Consider the following 24069-nt stretch of genomic DNA (forward strand, 5'->3'; position numbering starts at 1 on the left):
ACGATTTTTTGAGAAGCCGGTGATAGTTTTTTGTTCTGAAAGATATACACCAGCTTTTAGAAGATATATTTAGCTTTCTAAGCTAAGAAAGGTACAATAAAATCGTAAGAATTGAGCTTTCCATGTAAACTCAGTTTTCTAAGTTTCTAGCTTTCCAGAAGGTGCACTAGAAATTCGCTGTTTGTTTGAGCTTCTGACTTTTCACGCTAAGAAGCTGCCAGGAAGCTCAAACAAACAGGGTCTAAAGGCTTAAGTTGGGACGTGGAGTCCATTGTACAAGGAAGTGATAAGAGTACATCCTTTGTCTCTTTTTTGTTAAGATATTGTACTGGTATACTTATAGCTTAGCTAAAATTCCACGTTCTGCGACTTTATCATCGTATCCTCGAAGTCTGACTGCTTGTGTGTGTGCATACTTCATGCATGGTGAATTCTGGATGTTCAGAACTTTATATTTACTATATTTTTTGTATTTCAGATATTATGAGGTGGCAAATCTAAATTTAGATATGGCTCGTGAGCCTGATGAGTTAGCTCGCCGAGCCGAGCTGTCGGTGCTCAACCAACCGCTTCCACCGTCAAGTGAGCGTTTGAAAGGATGATTATTACTATTCGTAGCCAGATATAGTCGCTTTATGACTTGATTGACATTACTTGGTGATACACAATGCGTGCTGCCAAGAACAAGGAATAAATCGAATAATCAAGCTATACAACAAAAGAAGCTAGTTAGAACAGATAGCGGATTATATACTATTAGTAGGCAATTAGTTAATGTATGGACGACTTTGGGTAATTAAGCACGAGGATTAGAAGAGAAAGACGATCGATGCGATGGATGGAATTGGAGTAGCGTGCCAGGCTGCCAGCTGCATGCGGAGAGAGATTCTTACTAATGCAATGCGCAGACTATGTGCAGTATAGGGTTTATATACTTTATATTAGGGCCGGGGACAGTGGTTAGTTGCCAAGGGATCGAATTTAATCTGGAATATAATCGTTGGATCAGTTAGTTGCGTTGTGCTATAAATTAACCTCCGATCCACATGCGCATTAGATTTAATTTTCTACTAGTATATATTGATCACTTTGGTGTATTAATTTATTTAGTTTGGACGGCCCAGGAATAAAGTAGTTAAGAAATTTTAAGTTTTGACCTGCGTGTACTCCATCCATCCGTCCCAAATTATTATTCATTTTGCCTTTTATATATATATATACACAAAGCTATATACATAGAAAAATAATAACGAATAGTAGTTTGGGACGGAGGGAGTAGTTGAATTCAATGCAGACGCTGTCTAAGGAGAGACCTTTTGAAGGGAGAAGCAGGATACGGGCGCGTGTATAGCTACAAATTAAGCTGCGAAAAAGGTATAGCCGCATATGGATGGATTGTAAACTTGCTCATAATACATTTTTGACTGTTTTCTTTTATAAAAAACAAAGTAATAATCGATCATGAATAATAATAATAATAATAATAATAATAATAATAATAATAGGAGCCAGAGCAGCGCAGCGGGCAGTCTGAAACAAGGCCGTATTTCGGCCCGCGATGGGGTTTGATTTGACCCGACTGCGTTGGCTTCCAGTCCCATTCATCCCATCCCCGCGTCTCCGTCCTCCTTCCTCCTTGCTTGCCATGGTCAAACCGCACTCGGACGATCCGACCACCAGACGAGTTCCTGCATGCGCTCCAGCCTCCAGCCACGCCTCCGACCTCTCCGACCTCCGCCCGGCCTATATAAACCCAGTAGCGATCGCCTCATTCATCGTCCTCACACCAACCAAACCAGAACAAAACAAAAACCTCAGAGAGTTAAGCATCCCGAGCTCGCCCCGCCACCTTTCGTAGCTACTCCATCAATCAGATCCTCTCGCCGCCCGCAGCTACCTTGTCCATGGAGGCCGTCGCAGGGGCCGCCGGCAGCCAGCTGCTGTGCGTCGCCGCCATGGCCGCGCTCGCCCTCCTGCTCTGCGCCTTCATCTACGCCGCCTGGGTGTCGCCGGCCGCCACCAGGCGCCGCCTCCGCCGGGCAGGCTTCGACGGGCCCAGGCCCTCCTTCCCGTTCGGCAACCTGCCCGAGATCACCGCCACGCTCAAAGCTTCCAACAAAGGAGCGCTGCCACTGGTGCCTTCGTCATCGTCTTCCGGCGGCGAGCAAGGGAGTGCTGACATGCACGCCAGCGTGTTCCCCTACTTCGCGCGGTGGCGCCAGGCGTTCGGCAAGGTGTTCGTATACTGGCTGGGCACGGAGCCGTTCGTGTACGTGTCCGACCCTGAATTCCTCAAGGCGGCGACGGGCGGCGCGCTGGGGAAGCGGTGGGGGAAGCCCGACTTGTTCCGGCGCGACCGGATGCCCATGTTCGGCCGCGGGCTGGTCATGGCGGAGGGGGACGAGTGGGCGCGCCACCGCAACATCATCGCGCCGGCCTTCTCCGCCACCAACCTCGACGGCATGCTCGGGGTTATGCAGCGGGCAACGGACAGGATGCTGGCGCGCTGGGCCGACGCCGTGGCCAATGGCGGCGGCGTGGTGGACGTGGAGCGCGGCGTGGTGCGGAACGCGGCGGAGATCATCGCGGAGGCCAGCTTCGGCGTCGATGTCGCCGACGACGACGAGGCCGCCGGCGCGCGGGTGTTCGAGAAGCTGCAGGCCATGCAGGTGATGCTGTTCCAGTCCAACCGGCTGGTGGGCGTGCCGCTGGGGAAGCTGCTCCACCTGCGCAAGACGTACGAGGCGTGGAAGCTCGGCAGGGAGATCGACGCGCTGCTCGTCGACATCATCGACCACCGGCGGCGGCACGGCAACAACCGTAGTAATAATAAGGACCTGCTGTCGCTGCTGCTGGCCGGGAGCAAGTCGACGGAGCAGCGGCGCCACCTCACGACGCGTGAGCTGGTGGACGAGTGCAAGACCTTCTTCTTCGGCGGGCACGAGACGACGGCGCTGGCGCTGTCGTGGACGCTGCTCATGCTGGCGGCGCACCCGGAGTGGCAGGACGCGCTGAGGGAGGAGGTGGAACAAGAGGTGGGCGGCGAGGCGAGCTCCCCTCTAGACGCGGCGGCTCTGGGGCGGCTGACCAAGATGGGGTGGGTCATGAGCGAGGTGCTGCGCCTCTACCCGCCGTCGCCCAACGTGCAGCGCCAGGCGCTCGAGGATGTCGACGTCGTCGTGGGGGCGGCGCCGGACGGCAACATCCCCATCCCGCGGGGCACCAACATGTGGGTGGACGTGGTGGCGATGCACCGCGACCCTGCGCTGTGGGGCGACGACGCGCACCAGTTCCGGCCGGAGCGGTTCGCCAAGGACCCCCTCCACGGCGGGTGCCGCCACCGCATGGGGTTCCTGCCCTTCGGCTTCGGGGGCCGCATCTGCGTGGGCCGGAACCTCACCGCCATGGAGTACCGGGTGGTGCTGGCCATGGTGCTCCGCCGCTTCCGCCTCTCCGTCGCGCCGCAGTACCGCCACGCGCCAAGGATCATGCTCTCGCTCAGGCCATCCGCCGGCATCCAGCTCCATCTCACGCCGCTCTGATCCATCATATCTCTAGTAGCTGCCTGCTGCATGTGATTCCTCCTAGTCCTAGTATAAAATGGACGGAGGTACATGCACGCCGCTCAAGTACTCGTGCCATTGTCTGTGCAAGAATATATATAAAAAAAACTAAGGTGTTTTTTTTTCTGAGGCAAAATAGCACGGTACTCTGCCCATTTCTAAACGTTTGATACCCTTGATCTCTGGTCCTCACGTTTAACCATTCATCTTGATTAAAAAAAGGCAGTGGAAATATGCAAAAAAGGTCATGGTTCAAGTATCATTAATGATAATAAAATGGGATTATGTATGTATCTGTTACCTTTTTTTTTCCTGACAAAGGGATTGAAACCCAATCGCTTCAATTCACCCCTTTGATTTATTTTCGGTTTGAAACATTTAATTCCACTGTTGTGACTTTATTTCTAGGTCATTTTTATTTGACGGTCAGAATTATCTTCTTGGGGATTGGAGGCAGAATGCAGAACGAGCACATAGCATTTCTCGAAATGTAACCGTACATGTCGGGGTTGAAGGTTGAATACATGACTGGGTAGTTGTATCTTCTACTTTTGCATGCTGCATGCATCATGTTCATGTAGTGTTGGTCCATTTTATTTCCATGGACCGGCGGACCCGACCCAAGCGAAATATTTCGTTGCTTTGCTTTTTCAGTCGAGCCGGGTCAGATTTGGGTTAGTTTGCATGCCTCGTTCCGCGCACACGCTTTATACTTCTTCTCCAGAGACCGCATGCATGTCTACAAACTACCTGTAACGTTTGACAAAAAAAAAAGGAAACCATCAACTTCAAAGGGCCCATCCGGGTTCGAACCGGAGACCTATTGATCTGCAGTCAATTGCTCTACCACTGAGCTATGGACCCGATGATTCTGTGTAGCGTTTACATTTATTACAAGTATGATAGATGCTGTGGAGTGTGGACGCCGCCGTGCTAGGCGCTGCTCCTTCCTCCTTTTTGACGGTCGCAACCACATCTACCACATTCATTCTTTCTTGGTCATTCCGTGTCTTTTACACACACACACACACACAGAGAGAGAGCGAGAGAGAGAGAGAGAGACTGAGACTAGACCAAATCAAATCTCTCTCGTGCCAAACACCAACCATACCTCAATAGATAGATATTCACCCACAGTAACTACATAGAATACGGTGGGTACCAAAAGCATCGTCTCTCATTATCTCATACAACAGCATCCAGGTACTACAACATAATAATTTCACCATTTATATGATAATATATGCGGGGTTCCTAATCAACACAGCAACCACGACAACTCTTCTCGCACCTACGGGGAAGTTAGCGCATGCATATGCTGTGCCTGTGTCCTCAGCTCAGCCGCCTTACCCAGCCGGCCAACTACCTACTCGCGGTCGCGGATCGAGTTGATATCGATGTTGGAGGTCCTCGAGTCCATCTGCCTCATCATGCCCGGAGGCCATCCGCCCATCGCGTGAGGGGGCATGTTGTGCTCCGGCACCACCATCGCAGGGGCCGCCTCTTCCTCTCCAGCATTATTCACCTCCTCGTGCTCCATGTCCGCCTCGGCTTTAGCTTTGTTTTTCTTCGAACCGCCATACATGAAGCTCCCCACTATCACCTGCACCAATGCAAAAAACAATGAGCAACACAAACTCGTGGTACCAAACACAAAACAGCAAGATGGCGACCATGCTTCTTTCTCATTCAGTTGAGACAGCACACAAACCACAAACACCAACATTATGACAGTACTCCACAAAAGATCAAATGATCCATCACACAAAAACTAGCAATCACCTGAACTGTTCCAGCTGCTGTCAGGACTCCACCAACACTGCCACCGATAACCCTGTGGTCAGGGCCACATAAAGCTATGCATAGCCCTCCACTTCGGGTCCGGGTGCCACCATCATCCAGCACCAAGTATGACCCAGAAAGGCACAGGATCTCAAATCGACCCTGCAAAAACAACAGTAAAGCATAAGAGCATATAATGAGAATAAAATGACTTTTCTCTGGATCAGCACTGCAAACTCGAAATGAACTGGGAAAAAAAAGGCATGAAAACCGGTTCTCCATTTCACGTTCTTTTCCTTTCACAGCAACAGTTTTAGATCTGACACGAAAGCAATCTGACTATGCAGGCAAATGCCAACATTAAATACTTTGTTTAATTTGCAGTGGGCAGATATTTATATTCAAATGTACAACAGGAGAAGATAAAAATGCATGCATGCAGTAGTTTGGCGCAAATGATAACCAACAGCAACATACCTCATATGTAACCACACCACCAGAGTCTGAATCCTGATGAAGGGTTGCTGTAGAAACAGCTCCAGTTGCTGAAATGATGCACACTGCCCTTGGGCCTTGTTGTGAAAAGGCCATTATCCTGGCAGCAACATCCTGCACAGATAAGAAAGCTATAATTGGGCTATTCAACAATAATAAACTATTTAGTATTTCCTGAAACAGCCAAGCTCTAATTTTGCCTGTCGAGTAGTTGGCGCCCCCCAAGGTTGGAATTTACCAAAGGTAACAAGTGGCATTGTTCCGACCAGGTCACAACAAAAAACAATATGAAAAAGATTATTCTCAATTAGAAAACCCAGAAAGTCAAACTTCCCTTTCAATTTGAGTTCGGCAAGCAAGCTTGAGCCGGAACCTTGTAAGCGCAAAAGTTTTTCGTTTTTGAAAAGAAAAGCACAAGTCGGTTCACAAGGATAGAGGATTTACTTGGATTAAGTCATTAGGAGTATTAATTGCCACGATAATAAAATCTATTCTAGTGCCACATCAAGTAACTTTTGAGGGCACAATGCTAGTAATGCATCATCAGCGCGTATAACCATCTAGAGCAGTTAGCTTGCGCAATGTAACAATGATGCTAATGCAGCTGCGACCATCCCATGTTACAACCTGTTCATGTATCAATGACATTGCTCATTTGACAGCTAGCAAAATGCCTGTAGCTTAATGCATAGCGGTAATAGAAGCCAATAAATGCCACCAGTGAATTTAAACACAACAAACTGTACTGATCGCCAAAGAGAGTTTGCTACAATACATATAGGTTCATATGCCATTGCCTATTCAGACACCTCATATATAAGATTAACATTATTACATAAGGAAATTGAATGGATACGCATACTGGGTAAACAAAAAAAAAACAGTTTGAAGGTAATCTGCAGCGTCCGATGCAAACAAGCATCACTCGTGACACTAAGGAAACAGGTCCCACTGAACACTAGTACATAATCAACAGACAGAGCAAATAAAACTACTTTTGGAAACAATAGGCATCAGTTACTGATAATTCTAACTTACCTCTCCTGGTTGAATAATAATCACATGAGGAGTAAAACCTGTTCCAACAGAGCCAAGAAACCACTTTCCTAAAGAAGACAAAATAGAGTTTCATCAGATAAGAACAATAACAAACTCATCAGTTCATGCATATAAAATAAGAAAAATGCCTCCCTCTACAAAGTAAGGGGATACAGAAGAAAAACTAGTTAGGCAAATGGTCCATTTCTTTATTTTTGTCCAGGGAACAACCAAGGAAGCAAAAGATACAGTGCTTGCTTAACATAACTGAGCCACCAGTCAATTCAAGAACCTCCAATTTATAATCTCACTTTATTAAGGAAAAATAAGGAAGACACTTAAAGAAATGTCAATACCCAGTTACCCATTGCAATTCAAAAAAAAAAACTCGACCGTTGTGGGGATTATAGAAGCAGCTCAACCTTCTCCCAGTCGACCCCCCCCCCCCCACACACACACCGGGGCTTTGACAGCAAGTGGGATTTTTTTAATGCAGAACCCAAGCGAGGATGACCACAACTGGGCACATAAGTTCCACTGCACAAATATGCGCTCCTGCATGCTGCGAGACTGGGGGTTTGAACCCCCGACCGGTTGGTTGCACATCAGCAGCTCAACCGCCACGCTACACGAGCATTCACAACCAGTCCAATTCACAATAATTCTGAAGAGATCATGCAACAGAAACACACCCGAAGGCCAGAACAAAATGTGAGGGGATAGGCTGAATTTTCCATGAGGACAGTTATACGTTCCACTGCACAAATATGCGCTCCTGCATGCTGCGAGACTGGGGTTTGAACCCCTGACCGGTTGGTTGCACATCAGCAGCTCAACCGCCACGCTACACGAGCATTCACAACCAGTCCAATTCACAATAATTCTGAAGAGATCATGCAACAGAAACACATCCGAAGGCCAGAACAAAATGTGAGGGGATAGGCTGAATTTTCCATGAGGACAGTTATACGTTCCACTGCACAAATATGCGCTCCTGCATGCTGCGAGACTGGGGTTTGAACCCCCGACCGGTTGGTTGCACATCAGCAGCTCAACCGGGCGCTACACGAGCATTCACAACCAGTCCAATTCACAATAATTCTGAAGAGATCATGCAATAGAAACACATCCGAAGGCCAGAACAAAATGTGAGGAGATAGACTGAATTTTCCATGACAGTTATACATTCCAGAGGTAGAGGACAATATGTGAGTAACAAATCATGGGAAGGAGGAATGTAGTGCAAGAAACAAACTAAGAGCACATTGTTCAGAATTGATCCAGGTACTCAACAAAATGTATAGGAAAAGTCCACAAGTTCTCTTAACAGTACATGATGCAGTGTGGCTATATTCAAAGAAGGTTGAACGTAACACAATAGGCAACTAGAGCTATTCATACCCAAGGAGCAATGCTATCATGCAAGCAGTTCATGGCATCAATAAGTTAAGATGTTACTAAGATGAATCAATTATCATAAATCATAGGATATGTAAGTGAAACTACAAGGCTGCAGGAACTCACCAAGCGAAGCCAACTGTTGCATCTTCCCAGAACCAGGTGGCCGTCCTCTGCCACGTTTCTCTGAAGGGGCACCAGAGCCTGAACCGCCTGATCCCCCTGAACCAAATCCTGAACCTGGTGTGCTGACCATGGTTCCCATCCCCGAGTTCGACGAGTGAGGCGTTGATGATGAAGTGGGCGATAACCCAAGAGTCACCGCACCATCAGGCTTATATTTCCTTGGCCTCCCCCGCTTCTTCTTCACCTGCTCATCCTGGCCACCGCCAGCCCCACTCCCCTGATCCCCCTTAGCATCAGCACCTACGGCGACACCCATGCCAATGTCCATAGCACCGCCGGAACTGGCGCCGCCACCGGCGCTGTGCTGCACCACAGGAGGTGAGGCCTCAACATGGTGGTACCCCTGCCCAATGTGGGGCCCCCCGACGTGCGGGTTCTGGAATGCGTACCCCGCAGAGACTGCATCAAGATGCTGCCGGTACCCGCCGGGCGGCGGGCCGTGGAGCCCCGGCGAGTGGCCGGGGACACCCGGAGCCCCGATGCCCCGGTGCTGCGCGTAGAACGACGAGAAGTTGGGCCCCGACGCCACCGTGGACTCCCTGCCGTCCATTCATAGGAATGGGCAGCGCCGCAGAGCCCCCTCACCGCCAACCCACCACCAACACGCAGAGGGGCCAAGCCTAGTTGCAAGAAACGGCACAAAGGTGGCTACTTTGTTTCACTATTCGAGATCAGATGCTTCAGAAAGGTATTGGAGCCAGCAAATGGGCGCAAGAATCTCAACTCCGAGGATCTGCCCCCGCGAACTCTCGCACAAAACTGCTATGCTTCTCGCGAGACGCGGCAAGATCAGATCGGCGAACACGAGATCTCAAGGAGGCGGTGAAATTTCCGGAAACGGAAGAAACGAAACGCAAGAGATGGGTAAGGGGGAAAAAATCTGATCTTTGCAACAAATGGGCAAAAAAGAGGAGGGGATTTGTGCGAGGCTTTCGGCGGAGACCTCTGAGACGAAGGTGGCGGCGCCGGAGGGTTGGGCGGCTCGCCGCGGGATCTGCGTGGCGGTGGGTGAGAAGGGGGCGATCCGATCGGAAATGGCGATGGGGAAATGGGGTGCTAAAACCCTAGAGATGGGGGGCAGGGTGAGGGAGGGAGGGATCAGAGGGGACGAACCCAAGAGGAGGAAGAGCGAGCATGTATGGTGTATGTGTTTGAGGAGAGAGAGGGGGAGGAGAGTGGTGAGGAGAGAGAAGGATTTTCTGCGACTGCACATTTCTACTATGTGAATTGTAAAGCGAGAGCGCACGAATTACAAGGGACAATAAGTCGACACGAATGTAGAACTAGTACGATACTACTATCCTTCAAAAAAAATTCGATGAGATAGTACGGAAGACAAATGTTATCCTAAAAACGACTTTAGTGACAATTAATGTTCCGTCGAAAAACTTTATTTGTATATGCATTATTTTTAGCAAATTAAGCAAGTGTTGTGCCTATTCATTATATTTGTCTATGTATAAGAAGATCGTGTAAAAGTTATTTTTTATTTTTAAATGTTAAATGCAGAAAAAGTAAGAATACCAGTTGCTCAAGGCAAATGAAATATAATCTACTTAATTGTCTGTATTTCTTAGATAATTTTTTTTGATATTTTACTTCCTTTGGCTGCGGGGGTTGTGCCGGTGCAAAGAGAAGGGGACGCCATCAACTTGCCGTCACAGAGGATCCTAGCCTTGACCGGGTACGGAGACAGAGACACATCGTTTGTTGACGCGTAAGCTAGGATGACAGTAATAATTGGGCTGTGAAGCCACCCACACCCAGATATAGATGAGCAGGCTATTACCATCAAAAAGAGATATTTGCTAGCACCTGTTCAGTTCAGGCAGATTAGGGGGTGTTTGGGAACACCCTGTTAAAGTTTAACACCTATCACATCGGATGTTTGGATGCTAATTAGGAGTATTAAACATAGGTTAATTACAAAACTAATTGCACAGATGGAGTATAATTCGCGAGACGAATCTATTAAGCCTAATTAGTCCATGATTTGACAATGTGGTGCTACAGTAACCATTTGCTAATGATGGATTAATTAGGCTTAATAGATTCGTCTCGCAAATTAGCACAGGGTTCTGCAATTAGTTTTATAATTAGCTCATGTTTAGTGCACCTAATTAGTATCCGAACATCCGATGTGACACTGTTAAAGTTTAACACCTCGTATCCAAACACCCCCTTCTCCTAATAGATGTTTATCCATGGATGAGCATGCATTTTTTTTCAATCGATGAGAGTTGCTGCTATGGAATGGAACGGAGCACCGAAATTCAAGACGGCCGAAGGTACCCCAACTCCTTTCTCACAAACGGTTTACCCTGAAATGACAAGAAGAAGAAGAACAAGTCCAAAGGCACGGCACGGCACGGCAGGCAAATGGACCCAAGCAAGTGAAGTGAAGCGAAGTGATGACATGAGCATCACGTACTCGCGTCCGGTAAGTTCCAATGGAGTACAGCTTGAAGCTGACCATGTGCCAGGCCGCTTTCGACACCTCGTCGCTACTTCCGAGGAGTAACATTAAACAACAGCTTGCAACCAGCAACAGGACAAAATGCTGGCGTGTGATACCACACGCATACCAGATTGATTAGCAGTATACCACAAACAATGGGGCATTCCTAGTAGCAATTTACAGAGGAATTTTTCAATCTGAAATAGTTGGAGAACAGGAAGGAAAGAAAACTGATGAAAAAGAGCACGCATCATTTGCCAACATTGAGTTGCTGGACAGGCAAGGAAACCATGGAATGATTCACTGTGGCCACACAACACAACACTGAGGGATTGACACCGGCAAAAGCTGGCTGCTTCCAAGCAAATAAAAGAGCATAGATCAGAGATCCAGGCTAACACTCTTTTGAGACACAAAAAAAAGACTCATTTATACTTTATTACTACTAGTCTACCACTACAGGAGTACACGAAGCAGCAACAGAAAGGCAAAGGGGTACATGGTTCCAATCTGGTCCAGTCAAATGCTATCCATCTGAGCACAAAACTTTGTCATTTCGCTCAGAAATTCAGCATCATCTCAGCACTTTAGCTAGTGTAATGCATATTATACGCTGCAAAAGCTCCAGAGCCGCTTCACTTGTCGACCTCCATGGCTTGAGCAGCTTTGGCTTTCGCTAAGGCTGAAAGTTTTGTCTTCACCTTTTTCTTGCCAACCTTAAATTGACCACCCTTTCTTTTTTTATCACCACCATCTATCTGAACAAACAGAGGGTAGAGAACAGCATTAACACATATGTTGCACACTTAGGCAGTCCAGGTATTAAAACAAGCAACAGTGCAAATCCAAACAAGCACAGTGAGATTTGAAGAGCTAGAAGGGGAAAAACTGAAGTAGAGAAGTCACCACTCCATAAATTGACTAGACAATTAAATTACATGATGGCCAGACACAAATCTTCAACTCCGATGATGGATTGTCACCGGGTGCTACCCAAGAATTACAGCTACGGTTTTAGAATACAGCAGATTAGCAATGTTTCTCTGGACCTAGCACGAGCAACCTGTTTGCAGCATATCAGATGGCATAATCAAAGATAACAAAGTGGCCAGAACGAACACAGATCATATAGCTGGCACAAATAACTTGGCGCCAGGTATTTCAAATTGTAAACAGGCAAACTTCAGATCAGTAGAAAGTTAGAAATAATACTGAATAGCACAAGCAAGATAACACCTAGAAAGAACATAGGAGTAAAGGTTGTTATTAACAACCTAAAACACACCACTGGTTCCTAGTACTACTCAACTGTCCATGGCAGCAAAACAGGGCCTATGAAAAATAGATAACAGATAAATGAAACCTAGGTAATGATCAAAGCATCTAAATGTAATTCCAAAGCATGTCCAGTGACCAGTGAACAGCTTTTCAAACAACATCAAAAGAAAATTCTTAGTTATGTATTTTAAGAAAATGCCAGGCTGCCTATTCCTTTGGTCAAGTTGAGGGACAGAATCACTGTTCCTTATTGATGGATCCAGGAAGGGAAAATGCACTCAGAGTATAAACATGATGCCTTAAGATTTGAGAATAAGGGTTTGGAAAAGACTGAACGGTTTGGGAAAGACTAGAAATGTTTTATTGTAAATCTTTCCCGGAATCTCATAAGAAAGGGATAACCACACTTACTATTTTACACACCTGTGGAGTGTTTAGTCTGTCACAGGTGTACCTGTCGCTGGAGCATTGAGACCCAAATGATCATGATCATGGCCAGTTTCAAGGAAAATCAGACAATTAACTAGCCTCCTAGTTGGATTATTCTTTTGTATCTCTATTCAGGTAAATAACTGGAAAATCAAACTCCTCAACTGCTCTACAGCATTGTGAAACGCCAAATGCTAATTTCACGCACAAAAGGCATTCAGTGGTGTCAACAATCAGTAATATAGCATTGTGAAACGCCGGATGCTAATTTCACGCACAAAGGCATCCAGTGGTGTCAACAATCAGTAATCTACATTTACTAGTCAACATCAGTAATCCTAGAGCTTGTCGGCCAACACACCGCAGGAAGAACTAGTTGAAATAGCGAAACTGGAAGGCCGCACAGCAGTGGGATTGGTACCTTCATCTTGGATTTCTTGGCTTGCAGCTTCTTGGCCTGCTGCTCCTTGGCCTCCTTCTCCCCTGCACATCCCCACCACAGCCGAGGCACCGAAGCACCAAATCAGAACCACTACTCGAACAGAAGAGAGGAAACGAGAGAGAGTGGAGAGATCGTACTCTTGAGGTCGAATTCGTACTGCTTCTTCCTCTTGGCGAGACTGTTCTTCTTCGACATCTTCCTTCCGTCGCCGCCAACCGCACCGCCGGGAGGACAACAGCAAAGGAGAGTGAGGAGGCGAGACCAAACCCTAGCCACCTTTTCCTTTCGTTCCCGTGGACCGTCGTTGCTGGGCTTGGGTCGGTAAGTCATCCAACGGGCCCTGCTACTATCTTTTTTTCTCGAGTTACTGGGCCCTGATACTATCTGGGCTTGCTCATCTTAAGGCCCAACTACTACTCAGCCCGTATGGCGGTATGGAGACTTCCGAGCCCACACTGGAAGGTCCACGGATGTCACCGTCAGGAGGTTCGTCGATAGCGACGTCACGTGACGAGGACGATGGCCGGTTGCGAGAAAAGACGAGATCAAGGGCTCGAGATACGGCGACGTGGCCGCCGATTCGAGACACGTAGCTCCGGCCGACATCCATGTAGGCCCCGCACGGCGAATCATTCGGACGCGTGGCGGGTGGGACGGTGACAACGTGGCAGCCATCATTCCCTCCCTCCACAAAGGATTAAGGGGGTGTTTGGGAGACAGGGGCTAAACTTTAGTCCTATCACATCGGATGTTCGGATGCTAATTAGGAGGACTAAATATGAGCTAATTACAAAACTAATAGCAGAACCCCTAGGCTAAATCACGAGACGAATTTATTGAGCCTAATTAATCCCTCATTAGCGAATGGTTACTGTAGCACCACATTGTCAAATTATGGACTAAATTAGCTTAATAGATTCGTCTCGCGATTTAGCCTAGGGGTTGTGTAATTAGTTTTGTAATTAGTCTAGGTTTAATATTCATAATTAGTGTCCAAACATTCGATGTGACGGGGGCTAAAATTTAGCCCCCTCCTCCCAAACACCCCTAAGCCTGCCTGGTTTTATTTTAGTCATGGCGATTGCCCGCGCTTTCCTGCCGCCACCACCACCACCACCGAGACAAAAGCATTTCTTTTCTCCTCTTTCCAAAAGATGTCTTTGATTAGTGTAACGCGTAAGCTCTACTGCTACTCAGCATTAAGGCTTCTAAAAGGGGCAGAGGGAGGTTAGCAGTTCTTCGTGTCAGTCTTAGCTCGTGCCAGGGGAGAGAGAGGTCCATGGAGCCCAAGGAGGCGACGAATGCGGATATGGTGGCGCCGGCGGCCGGAGCCAAGAGTAAGACACTTCACTGCCCCTCTGCTCTCTGCTAGCGCAAACTTCCTTGCATCTCTCTTTCTCTCTTGGTATTTTTGTTGGTCATGTTCAGGCATCTTTCATGCTAGCTCCTTTTCGATTCAGACAAGTGACTAACCTGAGGTCGAAATGCCCCTGCAGGCACCCTTGTTCATCAGACCAGCATTTATATCATTTAGATTCGAAAATGACTCTCGTAAGACGTGATTAGAAAACGGAACAAGACATCTGCTCCAGCTTCGAGCCTGTCAATATGATGTTTATATTTGTTCTAGCTCTGCAATTTGCTGTACATGAATTCATTCAGGCGTTCGGCCAGTCTGATAGAACACAAGTAGCTTTGCTAAAAGAAAAATTCGAACACAAGTAGCTTTGCTAAAAATAACCATCAGGATTTGTTTCTGAAAGAAAAAAAATGCATCAGGATTAATTTGTCAACGTTCCAAGAGCTATACTATACATCAGTTGCTTCAGCACTACAACTGGGCTGGATTGTGCTAACCCATGTCTCTCAATGTGCAGGTGGACCTCCAGTTCCAGTTGACAATGCAGCAGCAGCTCCGGCTGACAGAGGTATATAATGCTTGCACGAATCATCTTTCGCTACGATGATACATTGTGGATAACACGGAGAAATATGCAGATGCCGTTCTTGCAAAGGTGGAGATGGACAGGAAGCTGTCGATGATCAAGGCTTGGGAGGAGAGCGAGAAGAGCAAAGCCGAGAACAAGTGAGTGGCCATGCCCGCCCGAACTATGCTACTGTGCCTGGAAGAACCGTCAGAATGTTTAGCCAAACTGTGCGTAACTGTGTTTTTGCTCGCAATTTCCATCGCAGGGCTCAGAAGAAGATGTCATCCATCATGTCGTGGGAGAACACAAAGAAGGCGGCTGTGGAAGCAAAGCTTCGAACACGAGAGGTCTGAATATTTTCCGCAAAATCATAAGGCACTTAACTGGAGTTATGCTTATGTCACTCTGTCCAACGCCCATAACAAGAGTCATAGATGATTGTGGCACCAGCGCTACTCAGCTTGGTGACACTGAAGTTAATCACCGGACATGCATTTTAAACTAGTTCTGAAATTCTGACCAAAACTCTAGTCAAAAGATACAGAAGCATGCAGAAAACCAAGATACAGAGAATTGTCTAATTGTGTCTGAATGGATCCATATGTGTGCCGATTTCAGGAGAAGCTGGAGAAGAAGAAGGCGGAGTACGCAGAGAAGATGAGGAACCAGATTGCGGCCATCCACAAGGAGGCTGAAGAGAAGCGCGCGGCGGTCGAGGCCATGCGACACGAGGCAATTCTCAAGTATGAGGACATGGCGGCCAAGCACCGATCCAAAGGGACCACCCCAGCAAAGAAATTCCTGGGCTGTTTCTAGCTGGTGACTGGTGAGGAACGCAGTGTATCATACAGTTCAGTCATGCTCTTGCACGCCCTGAAAGCGACCAGGTGCGAGAGCCTGAAGAAGCAATTTGATCTTCACAGCATCTGAGGTTCAACTCTTCGGTTCTGCCTGGAATGGCATGAGCAGAACAGAACGCTTTATGGTGGGAAGTAGTTCATCACTTGCAGTTTTGGCTTGTTTTCGTGTGTGTATGTTTTCGGCATCTTGGCTATTGTTCTGCTGTGTGTATTGTTTGCTGAAGATGTGCGTGCTTGTGGCTTTGCCTGCGCAGTGAGGTGTAATTGTATGTATTGTAACTACCGAAAAAAAATTTCAAATGTGAAAAGCCTGTAGCATAACTGCATGTGTGCATCCTGTAGTCCTCTGAACGTTGCTTCGGTTTGCATGGCAAATGAAGAAAACTGATTTGGTGCTGGTGCAGAGCGGGGATCAGAACAGCACAGGATGCATGCTACTGTATACAGATCAATGCAACGCAAGTGATCAGTTCCATACAGTAAACTGACGAACCACGGGATTCACTCACCTACTCGTTTCCAGATCTGCTTATCTGAGCTATACCAGCAATGTGACGGTGACGGGAAACTTGTACCAATGTAACCAGAATTAATAACCACAGAAATTAACAATTAAATAGGAACATCAGCTACTATGTCTATACTGCACCTAAACGTGACGAAGCAGCAGCGTGCCGGGAGAGAGCGCGGCGGCGGTCGGATCAGGTGGGGGGCAGGACGTGGTAGTACCGGTCGTTCACGCGGCGCGCGTAGAGGTAGGCACCGAGAGCCACGTCGACGACGACCACGGCGGCGAGCGTCCCGGCGAGGACCGCCACGCGCACCTTGCCCCAGAAGGCGGCGCAGCGAAGGCGGCGGGCGGTGGCTGAGGGGGCGAGCTCGAAAGCGGCGGCCTCGGCGAGCGCGGTCAGGAGGCGCTTGGAGCGCGGGCTGAGGCCGCTGGCGCCGTGGAGCTCGGCCAGGACGACGTTGATCTCCTCCGGGAGAGGCGCCTCGCTGTCGTGGGTGGAGTCCGCGCGAGCTGGCACCTGTGGATCAGCGAAATCGCAGGCGTCAGGAGTTTTGAATTTCGAACGACCAAAAACGGACAAAAGCACAAACTGAACCAATTAGCCTAACATTCGAGCGCGAGTTCTGAAATTCGAAACACGAGCGCATTAAAATCCAAAATGAAAACCCGATTTCACATCGCGTACAAAATTTCAGCGACTTCAATTTCGAAAGCGAAACTGAGATGCGACAGGAATTGAAATGGGTCGGACACCCCGGAAACCTTCCGAATTCGAAACCCAGCGCGAACGACTGAAATGACAACCAAATAGAAGCAGCATGCGCCAAAACCTGAGAATGAACTCAAATCGAGGAGAGGATTAATTATTGATAAGAGTCCCAAGAGAATCGATTAGCAAAAATTCGGGCGCGGGCCGCGAACTGAGAAATTCAAGCGAATGCATTCAAATTAAAATGGAAACCCGAATTAGAGCTCGACATCCCAAATTTCCAAGGCATAACTGGAGAAGCAGCGGAAATTCGAATTGGCCCGGACGCTCGAATTCAGACGGAACCCCTCCCGTTCAAAAGCCCAATTCCTCTCTAAAAAAGCCCAACACGAACCCAAATTTGAAACGCCAAAACTCCGTTCCCAAATTCCCAATTAGGAGCCGCGTACCAAATTACCAGAACGGGTTTCAAATTTCAAATGTCAAAACTCGAGAACGAACTCAGATGCAAATCGTTGGTGGCGATCAACACCGCAGTAGCACCGGAACTCAAACCGAAAACACCAAACACGCACCCAAAATTTGCGGCGCTAACCAATCTCAGAAGCAGTTCGAATTCAACAGGTCGCGATCGATCCCCACCCACCTCGGTGACACAGGAATCGGCGGAAGCTATCAGCGCGTCATCAGGAGCAGCAGAGATGACGGAGGTGTCGCCGGAGACGTCGGGATCCGGCAGCTCGAGGAGCGACGCCAGGTCCTCCTCCTGAGCGACGAGCCTCCCCTCTGGCACGGCATCCGGAGACAGCGTGGCGGCGGCGAGGGCGATGTCGTCGTCGTCGTAGGCCAGGCACTTGGCCACCACCTGATCATCACGGGGTAGAGGCGAAGGATAGTTGTTAGGCGGTGAAAAGCGAACGCCAAGTTGAGAGAAGGAGGTGCGCGCGGAGCTTGCTGGTTGGGTGGGAGGTTACCTTGGCGTTGGAGGCGAAGTCACGGGGGGCGGCGGCGGCGACGGGGAGCTTCGATGCGGCGGCCGCCGACGACGAGGAGGTGGACCCCACGGAGCTGCGGGTGGAGGGGAAGGAGGAGGAGGAGCGGAGCGCGGAGGGGCGCGGGGTGTGCAAGCCGGCGGAGGGTTTCGCCATGGCGGTGCGGTGCGAATTGGGCGCGAGGGAAGGGCGGGGCTGGGGAAATTTTTATGGAGAGGGATCACTGGGTCAGGGGCAGAGATGAGAGAGAGGAGGAGTGGGGAATGGTGGAGGCGGCGGCCTTGGGCCAGGATGGGCCCTTCTGGGCCAGTGGCTTCAGTTCAGTGCCCTATTATCTTCTTTCTGGGCCTTAGCTGAAGAAGTAGATAGTTTTTTTTTGTTTTTTTTCTCAATGAAAAGAAAAACACTCTTTCTCAATGAAAAGCGATCCTCCAAAGAGCGAACTTTTTATTTATTATTTTTTTAGCAAACTGATTATTTAGTCTTGCACTCTTTCTCTGAAAAATTAAAGTAACATTAAAAAAAGAAGATGCAGTCTTGCCCCTCGTTGTAAATGAAGAGGAATTACCAAACAAATGGCCTGAACAATATGTGCAGACAGTTAGATACGGATGCCACATCGCCACCTGCATAAAACGCTTGCATACAGATGTGCATGGATCGAAGTGTATTATTAATTAGAAATATGTAGGAATACTTACTCCAAAACAGATGGTTAGACAGACTAGATAAATTTTAGCATGTTTGGGCAAAAAATTCATCTAAAGAAAACTAATAAACGAACAAGAGAAGGGATGTTAGTCTTGCTCCTCGTCCTGAAAAAAGGAAGAAGAATTTGTGTTGTAGCTGGACACGCTTAACAGCTATTCCTTCCGTTCCAAATTGGAGATCATTTTAATTTTTTATTAATAAATAGATATTATTATGCACATATGAATAAAACAACACCTGCACGGATCGGAGCGTATTGAGCGGCACGGAGCAATCCACGAGTACCTACTCCAATACAGACAAGCTTGTGGATGTGATTCCCCTCTTCCATACGGGGCCCACCACCTGCAGCACCGTCATCATCAGGCAGCCAAAATAAAATAATAATAAGCAAAATAATACTGGATCAGACTTGTTGATCCATCCACGCCGCGGGACAAGTCGTTTGATCGATCGATCTCGCGCCGGATTTTCCGTCTCCACGCCCGCTCGTGGATTCCTGATTCGTGAGGTCCAATCTTGAATTGGCGGATTCCGCCTACCAACCGCTGACCTTCTCCTCCCGCGATTTCTTCTCTGATCCAAATGTCTTGTTTGCGATTCCCATTGCGCAGGAAGGAGGGAGGCGGCGGCAATGGCGGGGAGGGCCAACATCCCGACCAACAGCTCTGCGCTAATCGCCATCATCGCCGATGAGGTAGCTCACTGCCCCCCAACTTTCGTCCCCTTCCGTCGGATTAGTCGGGATGTTTGCTTATTTGACCCGGCGATGCTATGCTGTCAAATAGCTGAGGAGAAAGACGTGTATGATACTTCTCTTTGGTAGAGATCCGTAGGAGGAAGCTCTGAACGAAAAGGGATCCCTGACCTTTCTTGCTACTAGCTTGAAATTACTGGCTTTTGTTAACCGAGAAACATACTGCTGCTTAGCTGTTCGGCACCGGATCTGTCGATCGATTCTTGTATTACGGAACTCATTGTCCATGCATTATTGCTTCCCGGCTGAAGCACAAGTAATTGTCAGGTTACCGCACAAACACAGCTGATGTTCAAATCAAATGGTTACTGAGATCCGTAATGGTTCCAATTCTTGCTTCACATATGCTCCAAAACTTTACTGGCACTGAGATAACTCCTCATAGTAGGCAGTAGCTCTCCAATCAGCATCATTATATGAGGATAAGTTTCTTATTTGATCTTAAGACCTGTCATATGTCACCTTAAGAAAATCCACATTTTATTTTTATTCTGTAAAGCCAGGATTCTTTTTATTTGATCTCAGTACATTATCAGAGTTATATGGTGGGAGTGATTTATTATGCCCACGTTATTTGCAGGACACGGTGACTGGCTTTTTGTTGGCTGGAGTTGGCAATGTAGATCTCAGGAAGAAAACAAATTATCTTATTGTCGATAACAGTAATTCCTCGAACTTGTTGATATGTGAAGTCTTTTAAGTTGTCCATTGATATATGGTAGTTTGAACTTGCCTAACTTTTACATGATAATGCTGTTAACTGTGACACAATATCATACGCATCATGTCCACTGTTCCATATTACTGATATAGAGGTAAATGTTCAACCTGATGAATCTTGAAAGCTCTTTGATATAGTGAGCTCACAGGAAAATGGCGTGTCACTCAATTTATCATAGTATCAGTTTGCTGGCAGATGTGCTTTAGGAATCCACATTCCTGCTTAGTAAGGTTTTATGTGGTGGATTTGTGCCAATAAATTAGGCTGAAACATTTGCATTATCGTTTGTGAATTCCAATGCCCGTTTATCTAACCTTTCAGACCTAAATTATGTCAACGAGCTGAAAATTATGTTCTGGAAGATATCCAAACTTGCAAACTGGTTTATTAATATTTTTGAGCTTTGATTTTTAACATTGCTTGGACAATAGACCAATGGACACCTCTGTTTTTCTTTGGCATCTAGTATACCTTTTTGAATGATGAAAGTTTTACCTTTGGGACAACTGATTTTTATTCGTCAGCTCACCATTTTGTGATTGTTTCATGAATTTATTCGAAATGCTGATTTCATAGCAATAACTTTTGCTTTATTTATACTCTTATTTTGTTAGATGGTAACAACCTGTGCGCTTACTAATTAGTATTTGAGTAACCCTTGGAGTTTATGTCATTATATGCTACAGAAACAACAGTTAAACAAATTGAAGATGCATTTAAGGAGTTCACCGCAAGAGAGGACATTGCAATTGTGCTCATCAGCCAATATGTAAGTAGTTGGTTTAATATTTTTTTCTCGAGCTGTTTATTCTTTTGTATCATGAAGGGATCATCGGAGCTAAATTGTGGCCTTAAAATGCTGGCAAATGAGTTTGTTCCAGGAATTTGTTCTCAAATTCTAAACACATTAAAATGCGGCCTTCTTAGGGTAAATTTCAGTGATATAATGCAGCACAGAGCACAACAACCATTATTTAAAGAAAACCTAATTCCCTTAGGGTTAGTTGATTATGTGCTTTTTGTCAACATGAATAAATGTGTCAACATGCGTTTACAAGGCCTTCTAGAACTTCCACCTGCATCTGAGCTTTATGTCCCTGCAGGTGCAATTAGTCAATCTGCTTAAACCTTTCATTGGGCCTAGTTTTAATGAAGTGCTTGCTCAGTTTGCAGAACTGTGGCTCCTATTTTTAGTAAGATACATAGGAACTATAAATGCATCGAAAACATTTTAAGCTTTTGCATTGTGCATATTTCTGCAACAATTGAAATGCGTTGGTCATTTTCTGAATTGTTTAATTTGTGTTTGTCAGGTTGCAAACATGATAAGGTTCTTGGTAGATGGCTACAACAAACCTGTTCCTGCTATACTGGAGATCCCATCGAAGGATCATCCATATGATCCAGCGCATGACTCAGTTCTTTCTCGCGTGAAGTATCTATTTTCTGCTGAATCAGTGGCGTCCGATCGGCGATAAAAGTCAGATGCCTTCATGTATCTTGTTCATATTATGTTGGGCCATTTAATAAAACCTACCACCATTATGAAAATAGCATAACCTTTTTTTGTATTTGAATGAGATTCGGTCACTGGTAATTTTTTTTGAGTAACTTCACTTCGCTGCATATTCATATTGTAATCTTGACTGTTGAATAACATGCAAATCCCACGTTGATTCAGTGACCGCTCCCTGTCTGGCCTGGCCTTCACGGATGATCTGATCTGACCAACCTGATGCTCCTTTGACCTGTAACTTCGGGTTCCTTCTAGTTGCTTGCAGATTAGGGATACAATACAAGGGCCCCCGGTTATTTGCACGACTCGAAATAATAAAAGGATGCATTGCTTCAGAAAGAAGGTTAATCATTAGCCTATTCGCGTGTTACATTTGTAGAAGAGATATAAAAGAATTATGTATAAGACACAGATTTGTAAAGCATTTTTACGACTACATAATATAGGTTGAGCAGTGGATAAAATTATGTATAAGACACAGACCTGTAAAACATTTTTAGAACTACACAATATAGATAGAATTTAAGCTCGGCCAAAGCCCAAAGGTAAAGATCTGCAGCTGAACAACTGACAGCTGCTATCAAACTTAATCTAGAAACACCAAACAAGACCTAGCGCACTAATCACTGCTCGAACTGGGGAAGTGAATAACAATATGGTGGTGGATGCATACACGACGCGGAGCTGTAAGACACTAAGATGGATATCAAGTTTTGTTCCCACAGCTAAAAATTTCTTTTGAGGAAATCACCAATAAAGGTCAAAGGCTCTTCAAAGAGCGACAGCAAGTGGACTGTGGAGTAGTTAACAGAGAGAGCAATTTGTTCAACTTTTGCTATCGTTTAGGATCATATTGCCAGGCCACTGGATCTCTGAAAAGTACAAATTAAACAATTAGAAGGCGCATCAACACCACTGAATTCTTGAATCCAAACAGTACCAATTAAATAAGTCTGATAATTTGTACAAATTACACCCCATCTCAAACAACCAAGCTTGGCAGCCAAGGGTCAAGACACATTGCAATTATTATTTTTTTCAGATGGCAAAATGCATTACCTAAAAGAGAGTTACTGATGGCTGCTCTAAAACTTGATCCACAAACCAAAATAAGACTTTCTACCGCACTAATTGCTGCTTAAACTCGGGAAGTGAATCACAGCAAACGAGTTGGTCCCACTGGTGAAAACCTCTGCTTCTTTGGCCATGGAGATCTGGATGCCCTTGGAAAATCATGCTTGCACATCTCGCACACCAACCTGTTAAACAGAAATATATCCTCTAGATTCACTGCTGCTTTGATGACACTTCTGGCATGCATCACGAACTTGTCTTCTGGTCGAAACCCGAAGACTTTGAGCACAGCTAGCTTGTGGTGCTTGAAATCAGATGTGGCTCCTTCCCGATCTACACCTTCTTCTCTGTACTATATGCGTATTGTGCCCTAAGCTCCTCATCCACCAACATTTCACAGAAATGATCCCGAACAGTGATGCGCAGCTCCTCAAGGAAGGGTGCACCTTGGAGAATGAACATCGTCCAATTCAGATCACATTCTTCAGAGATATTGACCAGATCCACAAGTCTTAGTTTGCGGAACACAGGTAACAATTCTTTTGGACCTTCTGGTAGAACCCAGATCTGCAAAAGATGAACACGTGCAAAATATGTTAACCACAACAAAGGTTACATTGAACCTGAAGACAACATGATCAAAGAAAGTAAAAGGAATCGCCAAGGAAACTGTCACCTTGACTAACCTTTTCGCTCTTGAAGTTCAATTGTAGAGAACTGATCGTGACATTGCCAAGGAAATCACTCAGCTTAAGCATCTTGTGCCAGGAAAGGCCGGTGTTAATAAGGCTCAGACTCCTGAGGAGTGGAACATAACCGAAAGACAAGGGATCTTGTTGAGAGATCCACATGTCAAGGGTGAGCATCATGAGCTTTGGTAGCCACTTGAGATGAACCCTGTCAAAACGGTAGTCGTCCATCTCTAGGGAAGGGTATGTTTGAACATCTCACGCATATGGCACAAGTCGCAAAAGAAGGTAAATATGATTACATAGTATATTTGAAAGTGAATGTGATTTGGTAGGTTGGTAACATACTACTTATGCTTGTTTTCCAGTTCCCTATGAATGCCTGAAGACAAGGAGAGGGTCCACCCATAAGGACTTGATGAAGCACAAGCTGATAAGGCAGAGTGGGTTGTAATGGCAATTGTGGCTACCTGACATATGGGTCATACTATGAGAAGGATACATCATGGTTTGTTCGCACTTAAACTGTTTC

The 24069-nt window shown here is 46.5% G+C and overlaps 7 protein-coding genes and 1 non-coding gene across 8 annotated transcripts; 3 read left to right on the top strand and 5 right to left on the bottom strand.

Moving 5' to 3' along the window:
* Positions 1 to 1801: 1801 nt before the first annotated feature.
* Positions 1802 to 3733, top strand: LOC101773984 (cytochrome P450 714C2). Its single transcript, XM_004955236.4, has one exon. The coding sequence runs from the start codon at positions 1905 to 1907 to the stop codon at positions 3540 to 3542; it is 1638 nt and encodes a 545-aa protein (XP_004955293.3). The 5' UTR covers positions 1802 to 1904; the 3' UTR covers positions 3543 to 3733.
* A 622-nt stretch (positions 3734 to 4355) lies between these two features.
* TRNAC-GCA lies at positions 4356 to 4427 on the bottom strand. The gene has a single exon. It is a non-coding gene; the product is annotated as a tRNA-Cys (tRNA).
* A 223-nt stretch (positions 4428 to 4650) lies between these two features.
* Positions 4651 to 9622, bottom strand: LOC101771535 (AT-hook motif nuclear-localized protein 9). The gene is made up of 5 exons (XM_004954401.4): positions 8403 to 9622; positions 6879 to 6946; positions 5823 to 5954; positions 5346 to 5507; positions 4651 to 5166 (listed from the first exon to the last, which is right to left on the bottom strand). Exons 1-5 carry the CDS (start codon positions 9010 to 9012, stop codon positions 4930 to 4932), a joined length of 1209 nt encoding a protein of 402 aa, XP_004954458.1. The 5' UTR covers positions 9013 to 9622; the 3' UTR covers positions 4651 to 4929.
* Positions 9623 to 11151: 1529 nt separating this feature from the next.
* Positions 11152 to 13348, bottom strand: LOC101771931. Its single transcript, XM_004954402.3, has 3 exons — positions 13207 to 13348; positions 13049 to 13110; positions 11152 to 11678 (listed from the first exon to the last, which is right to left on the bottom strand). The coding sequence occupies exons 1-3, from the start codon at positions 13262 to 13264 to the stop codon at positions 11556 to 11558; spliced, it is 243 nt and encodes an 80-aa protein (XP_004954459.1). The 5' UTR covers positions 13265 to 13348; the 3' UTR covers positions 11152 to 11555.
* An 840-nt stretch (positions 13349 to 14188) lies between these two features.
* Positions 14189 to 16157, top strand: LOC101772339 (remorin). The gene is made up of 5 exons (XM_004954403.4): positions 14189 to 14406; positions 14947 to 14997; positions 15068 to 15155; positions 15263 to 15344; positions 15616 to 16157. The coding sequence occupies exons 1-5, from the start codon at positions 14349 to 14351 to the stop codon at positions 15811 to 15813; spliced, it is 477 nt and encodes a 158-aa protein (XP_004954460.1). The 5' UTR covers positions 14189 to 14348; the 3' UTR covers positions 15814 to 16157.
* An 89-nt stretch (positions 16158 to 16246) lies between these two features.
* Positions 16247 to 18271, bottom strand: LOC101774381. The gene is made up of 3 exons (XM_012845760.2): positions 18052 to 18271; positions 17724 to 17942; positions 16247 to 16885 (listed from the first exon to the last, which is right to left on the bottom strand). The coding sequence occupies exons 1-3, from the start codon at positions 18223 to 18225 to the stop codon at positions 16559 to 16561; spliced, it is 720 nt and encodes a 239-aa protein (XP_012701214.1). The 5' UTR covers positions 18226 to 18271; the 3' UTR covers positions 16247 to 16558.
* Positions 18272 to 19131: 860 nt separating this feature from the next.
* Positions 19132 to 21938, top strand: LOC101772745 (V-type proton ATPase subunit F). The gene is made up of 5 exons (XM_004954404.3): positions 19132 to 19291; positions 19395 to 19477; positions 20118 to 20199; positions 20945 to 21027; positions 21572 to 21938. The coding sequence occupies exons 2-5, from the start codon at positions 19415 to 19417 to the stop codon at positions 21734 to 21736; spliced, it is 393 nt and encodes a 130-aa protein (XP_004954461.1). The 5' UTR covers positions 19132 to 19291; positions 19395 to 19414; the 3' UTR covers positions 21737 to 21938.
* A 756-nt stretch (positions 21939 to 22694) lies between these two features.
* On the bottom strand, positions 22695 to 23780 carry LOC101774784. Its single transcript, XM_022825080.1, has 2 exons — positions 23535 to 23780; positions 22695 to 23415 (listed from the first exon to the last, which is right to left on the bottom strand). The coding sequence occupies exons 1-2, from the start codon at positions 23766 to 23768 to the stop codon at positions 23182 to 23184; spliced, it is 468 nt and encodes a 155-aa protein (XP_022680815.1). The 5' UTR covers positions 23769 to 23780; the 3' UTR covers positions 22695 to 23181.
* Between the last annotated feature and the right edge of the window lie 289 nt (positions 23781 to 24069).

This window comes from Setaria italica, chromosome I (genome assembly GCF_000263155.2).
Source record: "Setaria italica strain Yugu1 chromosome I, Setaria_italica_v2.0, whole genome shotgun sequence".
NCBI classification, from domain to species: Eukaryota; Viridiplantae; Streptophyta; class Magnoliopsida; order Poales; family Poaceae; genus Setaria; species Setaria italica.